This window comes from Salvelinus namaycush, chromosome 7 (genome assembly GCF_016432855.1).
Source record: "Salvelinus namaycush isolate Seneca chromosome 7, SaNama_1.0, whole genome shotgun sequence".
NCBI classification, from domain to species: Eukaryota; Metazoa; Chordata; class Actinopteri; order Salmoniformes; family Salmonidae; genus Salvelinus; species Salvelinus namaycush.
In genome coordinates, this window is record NC_052313.1 from 57,526,631 (window position 1) to 57,536,737 (window position 10,107).

The following is a 10,107-nucleotide window of genomic DNA, read 5'->3' on the forward strand; positions in this document are numbered from 1 at the left end:
CTCCACCAAACTTTACAGTTGGCACTATGCATTCGGGCAGGTAGCGTTCTCCTGGCAAACTCAGATTCGTCCATCGGACTGCCAGATGGTGAAATGTGATTCATCACTCCAGAGATGTAGTTATCCTCTCGTTACAAAGATAAAGACCCCAGCCTTGAAGTCAGAGTAAAGCTGTAAACAGGTTAGTCATTCCACACTCATTACACTCAATAATATATCTATGGTTACATGCCCCCTCCCTGCATACAAACAACTTGAAACAACTTGTAACAAATGTAATAAGTGCCATTTAATGGCATGTATTCAAATAATTTGACAATTTGTGTTAACAGGCAGTAGGGCCAACCATCATTCACTTTGAACTGGACTGTGTGTTTACTGGCAGTAGGGCCTGCCATCATTCACTTTGAACTGGACTGTGTGTTTACAGGCAGTAGGACCTGTCATCATTCACTATGAACTGGACTATGTGTTTACAGGCAGTAGGACCTGTCATCATTCACTATGAACTGGACTGTGTGTTTACAGGCAGTAGGACCTGTCATCATTCACTTTGAACTGGACTATGTGTTTACAGGCAGTAGGACCTGTCATCATTCACTATGAACTGGACTGTGTGTTTACAGGCAGTAGGACCTGTCATCATTCACTTTGAACTGGACTATGTGTTTACAGGCAGTAGGACCTGTCATCATTCACTATGAACTGGACTGTGTGTTTACAGGCAGTAGGACCTGTCATCATTCACTTTGAACTGGACTGTGTGTTTACAGGCAGTAGGACCTGTCATCATTCACTATGAACTGGACTGTGTGTTTACAGGCAGTAGGGCCTGCCATCATTCACTTTGAACTGGACTATGTGTTTACAGGCAGTAGGACCTGTCATCATTCACTATGAACTGGACTGTGTGTTTACAGGCAGTAGGACCTGTCATCATTCACTTTGAACTGGACTGTGTGTTTACAGGCAGTAGGACCTGTCATCATTTGCACAGCGCATTAGATCATTAGAACGCATTCAGCAAAAGCCACAAAATACACCTGAATGGATTTATGCAAATATGTAAACACCACGGGAGTCCTCTTACATTTAGGAACTTTACAGTCCTATTGATCAAACAACTATGAAAAGGTAGTCTCTCTCTCCCTCAGTTATGCACCTCAACAACAACAAGATCAACAACTAATGCTAGCCAGAGCAAGATGAACAAAAATCTAGCAAAGGAACATTAGATAAACCCTCTCAAACTTTTTCAGCTAGTTGGCCGTCAAAATTCCACTTATAAACGATGGGGAATTGTAGCCTCCTCGTCCTTCTGCAGCTTGCCTGCCATGTTCCATGCTTGTCCCAACCAAGCACCCAAGTAAACTAGCTAAAGTTGGATAGCTACTTCCAAACAAAAATTACCATTTTACTTGCCGTAGCAGAGCTGGTTAGGCTGTTTACATGTTATCTAGAGGGTTCTTGACTAACTATTACTTTTTTGCCTATGTTTACTGACACCAATCTTATTCAGCAGGTGTTGCGCGTTCGTAAATTCATCAGTTATTCTGCGCTCTGACACTCAGACGAGAGTGCTCTGAAATCGGAGTAGATAGCCAGAGTGAATTTGCGAATGTAAGATATATGCTAACTGTATAACAGTCGTTCATGTTCTTGCTAGCTAACCAAATTCATCTCTAGCTGTGTGTAGCCACTGAAAACGATATGAGGGGAAATAGACACACTCACCCACTCCTCCAATGACATGACATCCTCCTAGCAGCTAGCTAACGTTAGGCTCTGTGTGTTTAGCTTGCAACATAAATAGATACGCTAGCCTATTAGCCACGTTATGACTGACTTGTGATCATCGCCCTGCTAGTTTGATTGTATTGACATTTCCAGCCTTAGTTACAGTCGTCCATTTTTCGTCCATTTATGTCCAGAATATTGAGTCATTGAAACTGAAACAGTGCATCCTGAATGGAGGCAGCAAACAATGTACCAGGCCAGCTGGGATTTACAACCTGATAGTAATATGTTTTGGACTATCAAGAAATGTACTGGTGAATTATTTGAATCATGCATTGAACTGCATCCATCTATTCTGCCAACAATGTCTTACTGTACATTATGGAACATATATAACCTATTTTTTAAACCTCTTGTTGCCTGTAGATGATAATCTGCTGAAACTAGCATGTGAATATATTTCACATGCTTTGCACATGATTTCTCTATTGTACTACTAGTAGTGTAGTGGAGGTATGATAATCTGCTGAAACTAGGCTGTGTGTAGAGCGCATGTGAATATATTTCACATGCTTTGCAAATGATTTCTCTATCATATACCTCCACTACACTACTTTGATATGCATCAGTAGGGATTAAGAAGTGAGTATAAGCAATGCCCACTAAAAGAAAAGTGGGTTTACGGTGTATACCTGTGTGTATCCTCCACTACCACCACTGGCCCTTTGTGTTCTACAAAAATGGCACTCTCCTACATGAGTGTGATGGTAATACGGTTGCTGTCCTTTCAGAATCACAAACCTGTCACATACTGAAGGCCTATAGTGGTTTAATGTGCTGACTGAATGGAAGCTGGTAATTAGGAGTTTTATGTGCTGACTGAATGGAAGCTGGTAATTAGGAGTTTTATGTTCTGACTGAATGGGAGCTGATAATTAGGAGTTTTATGTTCTGACTGAATGGGAGCTGATAATTAGGAGTTTTATGTTCTGACTGAATGGGAGCTGATAATTAGGAGTTTTATGTTCTGACTGAATGGGAGCTGATAATTAGGAGTTTTATGTTCTGACTGAATGGAAACTGATAATTAGGAGTTTAATGTTCTGACTGAATGGAAGCTGATAATTAGGAGTTTTATGTTCTGACTGAATGGGAGCTGATAATTAGGAGTTTTATGTGCTGACTGAATGGGAGCTGATAATTAGGAGTTTTATGTGCTGACTGAATGGAAGCTGATAATTAAGAGTTTAATGTTCTGACTGAATGGAAGCTGATAATTAGGAGTTTTATGTTCTGACTGAATGGGAGCTGATAATTAGGAGTTTTATGTGCTGACTGAATGGGAGCTGATAATTAAGAGTTTTATGTTCTGACTGAATGGAAGCTGATAATTAGGAGTTTAATGTTCTGACTGAATGGAAACTGATAATTAGGAGTTTAATGTTCTGACTGAATGGAAGCTGATAATTAGGAGTTTTATGTTCTGACTGAATGGGAGTTGATAATTAGGAGTTTTATGTGCTGACTGAATGGGAGCTGATAATTAGGAGTTTTATGTTCTGACTGAATGGAAGCTGATAATTAGAAGTTTTTTACCTCGCTAGTCTCGGCTGGTCTCGGTGAGTCAAGACCGAGTACAAATGTATCCCCGACACCGAGACAAGACTGAGACACTCAATATGTGGTCTTAAGACCTCTCGAGTACTACAACACTGATATCTAGTATGTTACATTGCCTCACATTGGTTTGGGGCTCGACTTTTTTTTAAGCAGGTAGTGACAGTGGCTGGGTGAACAAACCCAAAGCATGGACTGCAGTCTCTCCTTCTCCTTGTTCATAACCTGATTTCAGGGTACCACAAAAAATGTGTCATTTTGAAATGTGTTGGTGAACTATCCCTTTAAGAGGGGTTATATACATCATCATAAGCACCATCAGCAGTGGCAAAAACATGCACATGAATAGACCTGTTGTGGAGACCAGACCTCTTGTCCTGTTATGCAGACCAGACCTGTTGTCCTGTTGTGGAGACCAGACCTCTTGTCCTGTTGTGGAGACCAGACCTGTTCTCCTGTTGTGGAGACCAGACCTCTTGTCCTGTTGTGGAGACCAGACCTCTTGTCCTGTTGTGGAGACCAGACCTGTTGTCCTGTTGTGGAGACCAGACCTGTTTTCCTGTTGTGGAGACCAGACCTCTTGTCCTGTTGTGGAGACCAGACCTGTTGTCCTGTTGTGGAGACCAGACCTGTTGTCCTGTTGTGCAGACCAGACCTCTTGTCCTGTTATGGAGACCAGACCTGTTGTCCTGTTGTGCAGACCAGACCTGTTGTCCTGTTGTGGAGACCAGACCTGTTGTCCTGTTGTGGAGACCAGACCTGTTGTCCTGTTGTGCAGACCAGACCTGTTGTCCTGTTGTGGAGACCAGACCTGTTGTCCTGTTGTGGAGACCAGACATGTTGTCGAGACCAGACCTGTTGTCCTGTTGTGGAGACCAGACCTGTTGTCCTGTTGTGGAGACCAGACCTGTTGTCCTGTTGTGGAGACCAGACATGTTGTCGAGACCAGACCTCTTGTCCTGTTGTGGAGACCAGACCTGTTGTCCTGTTGTGGAGACCAGACCTGTTGTCCTGTTGTGCAGACCAGACCTGTTGTCCTGTTGTGGAGACCAGACCTGTTGTCCTGTTGTGGAGACCAGACCTGTTGTCCTGTTGTGGAGACCAGACATGTTGTCGAGACCAGACCTGTTGTCCTGTTGTGGAGACCAGACATGTTGTCCTGTTGTGCAGACCAGACCTGTTGTCCTGTTGTCGAGACCAGACCTGTTGTCCTGTTGTGGAGACCAGACCTGTTGTCCTGTTGTGGAGACCAGACCTGTTGTTCTGTTGTGGAGACCAGACCTGTTGTCCTGTTGTGGAGACCAGACCTGTTGTCCTGTTGTGCAGACCAGACCTGTTGTCCTGTTGTGGAGACCAGACCTGTTGTCCTGTTGTGGAGACCAGACCTGTTGTCCTGTTGTGCAGACCAGACCTGTTGTCCTGTTGTGGAGACCAGACCTGTTGTCCTGTTGTGGAGACCAGACATGTTGTCGAGACCAGACCTGTTGTCCTGTTGTGGAGACCAGACCTGTTGTCCTGTTGTGGAGACCAGACATGTTGTCGAGACCAGACCTCTTGTCCTGTTGTGGAGACCAGACCTGTTGTCCTGTTGTGGAGACCAGACCTGTTGTCCTGTTGTGCAGACCAGACCTGTTGTCCTGTTGTGGAGACCAGACCTGTTGTCCTGTTGTGGAGACCAGACCTGTTGTCCTGTTGTGGAGACCAGACATGTTGTCGAGACCAGACCTGTTGTCCTGTTGTGGAGACCAGACCTGTTGTCCTGTTGTGCAGACCAGACCTGTTGTCCTGTTGTCGAGACCAGACCTGTTGTCCTGTTGTGGAGACCAGACCTGTTGTCCTGTTGTGGAGACCAGACCTGTTGTTCTGTTGTGGAGACCAGACCTCTTGTCCTGTTGTGGACACCAGACCTCTTGTCCTGTTGTGGAGACCAGACCTGTTGTCCTGTTGTGGAGACCAGACCTGTTGTCCTGTTGTGGAGACCAGACATGTTGTCGAGACCAGACCTGTTGTCCTGTTGTGGAGACCAGACCTGTTGTCCTGTTGTGGAGACCAGACCTGTTGTCCTGTTGTGGAGACCAGACCTGTTGTCCTGTTGTGGAGACCAGACCTGTTGTCCTGTTGTGGAGACCAGACCTGTTGTCCTGTTGTGGAGACCAGACCTGTTGTCCTGTTGTGGAGACCAGACCTGTTGTCCTGTTGTGGAGACCAGACATGTTGTCGAGACCAGACATGTTGTCCTGTTGTGGAGACCAGACCTGTTGTCCTGTTGTGGAGACCAGACCTGTTGTCCTGTTATGGAGACTAGACATGTTGTCGAGACCAGACCTGTTGTCCTGTTGTGGAGACCAGACCTGTTGTCCTGTTGTCGAGACCAGACATGTTGTCCTGTTGTGGACACCAGACATGTTGTCGAGACCAGACCTGTTGTCCTGTTGTGGAGACCAGACCTGTTGTCCTGTTATGGAGACTAGACATGTTGTCGAGACCAGACCTGTTGTCCTGTTGTGGAGACCAGACCTGTTGTCCTGTTGTCGAGACCAGACATGTTGTCCTGTTGTGGAGACCAGACATGTTGTCGAGACCAGACCTGTTGTCCTGTTGTGGAGACCAGACCTGTTGTCCTGTTGTGGAGACCAGACCTGTTGTTCTGTTGTGGAGACCAGACCTCTTGTCCTGTTGTGGACACCAGACCTCTTGTCCTGTTGTGGAGACCAGACCTGTTGTCCTGTTGTGGAGACCAGACCTGTTGTCCTGTTGTGGAGACCAGACATGTTGTCGAGACCAGACCTGTTGTCCTGTTGTGGAGACCAGACCTGTTGTCCTGTTGTGGAGACCAGACCTGTTGTCCTGTTGTGGAGACCAGACCTGTTGTCCTGTTGTGGAGACCAGACCTGTTGTCCTGTTGTGGAGACCAGACCTGTTGTCCTGTTGTGGAGACCAGACCTGTTGTCCTGTTGTGGAGACCAGACCTGTTGTCCTGTTGTGGAGACCAGACATGTTGTCGAGACCAGACATGTTGTCCTGTTGTGGAGACCAGACCTGTTGTCCTGTTGTGGAGACCAGACCTGTTGTCCTGTTATGGAGACTAGACATGTTGTCGAGACCAGACCTGTTGTCCTGTTGTGGAGACCAGACCTGTTGTCCTGTTGTCGAGACCAGACATGTTGTCCTGTTGTGGACACCAGACATGTTGTCGAGACCAGACCTGTTGTCCTGTTGTGGAGACCAGACCTGTTGTCCTGTTATGGAGACTAGACATGTTGTCGAGACCAGACCTGTTGTCCTGTTGTGGAGACCAGACCTGTTGTCCTGTTGTCGAGACCAGACATGTTGTCCTGTTGTGGAGACCAGACATGTTGTCGAGACCAGACCTGTTGTCCTGTTGTACAGACCAGACCTGTTGTCCTGTTGTGGAGACCAGACCTGTTGTCCTGTTGTGGAGACCAGACCTGTTGTCCTGTTGTGGAGACCAGACCTGTTGTCCTGTTGTGCAGACCAGACCTCTTGTCTTGTTGGGCAGACCAGACCTGTTGTCCTGTTGTGGAGACCAGACCTGTTGTCCTGTTGTGGAGACCAGACCTGTTGTCCTGTTATGGAGACCAGACCTGTTGTCCTGTTGTGGAGACCAGACCTGTTGTCCTGTTGTGGAGACCAGACCTGTTGTCCTGTTGTGCAGACCAGACCTCTTGTCCTGTTGTGGAGACCAGACCTCTTGCAGGTTCTTTGACAAATGAAAAAGGATGGGCCCTGATCCAAAACATTTGATATCAAACCAATGTCCTCTAGTGCCCTTGTTTTGGTCAGCATGGTGTACGGTATAAAGTGCATTTGGGATGGTTTGCACTTTCCATTTGTCTTTGTTTGTAGATCGGGGCATCAGTGCTTCTGAGCAATGTGATGAGTCTGGATTTGAATTATATCCAATTCAAACACTGCTAAGTAACCATGTGCTTTGCTTTTATTGTCCTGGCTGCATATAAAGAGAATATTGGTGGAGCTTGGTGGTTTAATGTTTAATGTATCATGCCTGGCCTACTGATAATTAACCATGGAAAAGGTAAGCAGAGTTATTGATAACGTTATTACAAAGTTATTGATAAAGCAATCACATTAAGTTATTGATAAGGCTATCACATGAAGTTATTAATAAAATAATCAGAAAGTTACTCATAAAGTTATCACAAAGTTATTGATAAGGCTATCACATGAAGTTATTGATAAGGCTATCACATGAAGTTATTGATAAAGCAATCACATTAAGTTATTGATTAAGCTATCACAAAGTTATTGATAAAGTTACCACATTCAGTTATTGATAAAGCTATCACAAAGTTATCAAAGTTATCATAAAGTATAACTCTATAGTAAGTTATATACAAACTGCATATGTCATTGAAGTTGCAGAGTAACTCATAATATGTATTATACAACGGGTGGGTCTAATCCTGAATGCTGATTGGTTAAAACCACATTCCAGCTGGTGTCTATTCCACAAGTTACCACAGGCTTCTCAGGAATTATCACTTAATTATATGATGTTTGGTGTCAGATCACCTTCTACGAGGACCGGAACTACCAGGGACGGTACTATGAGTGCAACAGTGACTCCAGCGACCTGCACACCTTCCTCAGCCGCTGTAACTCAGTCAGGGTGGAGGGGGGATTCTGGGTGGTGTACGAGAGGCCCAGCTACATGGGCTTCCAGTACGTGCTGACCCCTGGAGAGTACCCTGACTACCAGCGCTGGATGGGCTTCAATGACACCGTCAGATCCTGTCGCATCATTAGGAATGTGAGTAGAGTGGATGGATGGACAATATGAGACTCTTTGAAAGAGTTCATATGGAATAGAGAAGTATAACCAACCTGTAATCATTTTACCCAGGTTAGCACCACAATTACAGAGCTTGTTCCTAACAAGACCTTACCACCCTACTGTAAATGTATTTACATGATTGTGCAGCAGTTATTGTTCAGCCATAAAGGGGCAGGTCAAGATATCTTTTTTTTTATTTAGATGGTCATATCTTCCCTAAACAAATGTCTGCTTTAACATTACGTTCTTGTTGTGATTCTGTTTCCTGACTCCAGGTGGGCAACTCGTGGAGAATGAAGCTGTGGGAGAAGCCTAACTTTGAGGGCCAAAGCATGGAGGTGGCCGACAACATGCCCTCCTTCCAGGAGCGTTGGCACAGCCGCGAGGTGAACTCCTGCAAGGTGTTCGAAGGCGCCTGGGTTTTCTTTGAGCACCCCAACTACAGGGGGCGCCAGTACCTGCTGGAGAGGGGAGAGTACAGACGCCACACCGAGTGGGGGGGCATGCAAGCCAACGTAGGCTCCATCCGCTGTGTCAAGTAGTACGGCACGTCACCACCAAGGGTTGAGGATGTGCATGATTGTGTGTAAGAAGTACAAATAAAGTTGTGTTGAAAATCTAAAAAACTTCTTTGCAATATGAGCACAATATTCAGGCTTGAGTGATCGATATGGGCTGAATCTCATTCCTTTATTTTGGTCCTGACCATAGATTTTCGTGACAGTTGTAATCTGATTTCAAAACCTGGGCTGCATGAGGTAACACTTTACTTAACGGCGACAGGTGTAATGCATTGTGATGCAGTTTGAATGCATAGTAAGATGTGTCATAAGCACATTATGACACCCGTGTGTCTTCATATAACGATCCTGTCAAAATAACAGCTATTATCAGCTCCAAAACTGAAGCAGAGAAACAACATGTACAGGCTACTTAAAAAGCATTGGTTGTTGGTTGTCACCCAAATTGGTTGTCACCCAGAAGGGTTAAAGACATTTTTTAAGTTTTAACCAAAACAATGGCCAGAGGTTACCAAGCATTACAGTTGAGCTAGGTCCCTGTTCCAGGATTATGTGTCTGTAGATGCACAACCACTAAAGAAAGAATATGTAAATACGGTGCCTTCGGAAAGTATTCAGACCCCTTGACTTTTTACACATTCTATTATGTTACAGTCTTATTCTAAAATTGATTACATTTATTTTTTTCAATCTACACACAATACCCCATAATGACAAAGCGAAAATAGTTATTTTTTGTTTACATTTTTGCAAATTTACTTTTTTACATAAGTATTCAGACCCTTTGCTATGAGACTCGAAATTGAGCTCAGGTGCATCCTGTTTCCATTGATCATCCTTGAGATGTTTCTACAACATGAGTGGAATCCACCTGTGGTAAATTCAATTGATTGGACATGATTTGGGAAAGGCACACACCTGTCTATATAAGGTCCCACAGTTGACAGTGCATGTCAGAGCAAAAACCAAGCCATGATTGAATTGTCCGTAGAGCTCGGAGGCAGGATTGTGTCGAGGCACAGAAGGGTACCAAAAAATGTCTGCAGCATTGAAGGTCCCCAAGAACACAGTGGCCTCCATCATTCTTAAATGGGAAAAGTTTGGAATCACCAAGACGCTGCCAAAGGTGCTTCAACAACGTACTGAGTAAAGGGTCTGAATACTTATGAATAAAAATTAGCAAACATTTCTAAAAACCTGTTTTTGCTTTGTCATTATGGGGTATTGTGTGTGGATTGATTAGGAAAGCATTTTAAAAAAAATACATTTTAGAATAAGTGTCACGGATTCCCCCGGTACTGCTGCTCATTCCGTTCACCAGTTCCAGAGGTCTACGTCGTCGACCTTCTAGGCATCACTGAACTGGATCATCACCACCAACCCCGGACTGTCTTATCTCATTACACAGACTGGTTC

At 44.7% G+C, this 10,107-nt stretch overlaps 1 protein-coding gene across 1 annotated transcript; it reads left to right on the forward strand.

Moving 5' to 3' along the window:
- Positions 1 to 7,402: 7,402 nt before the first annotated feature.
- LOC120050566 (gamma-crystallin S-1-like) lies at positions 7,403 to 8,712 on the forward strand. The gene is made up of 3 exons (XM_038997155.1): positions 7,403 to 7,411; positions 7,904 to 8,146; positions 8,446 to 8,712. Exons 1-3 carry the CDS (start codon positions 7,403 to 7,405, stop codon positions 8,710 to 8,712), a joined length of 519 nt encoding a protein of 172 aa, XP_038853083.1.
- Positions 8,713 to 10,107: the final 1,395 nt, after the last annotated feature.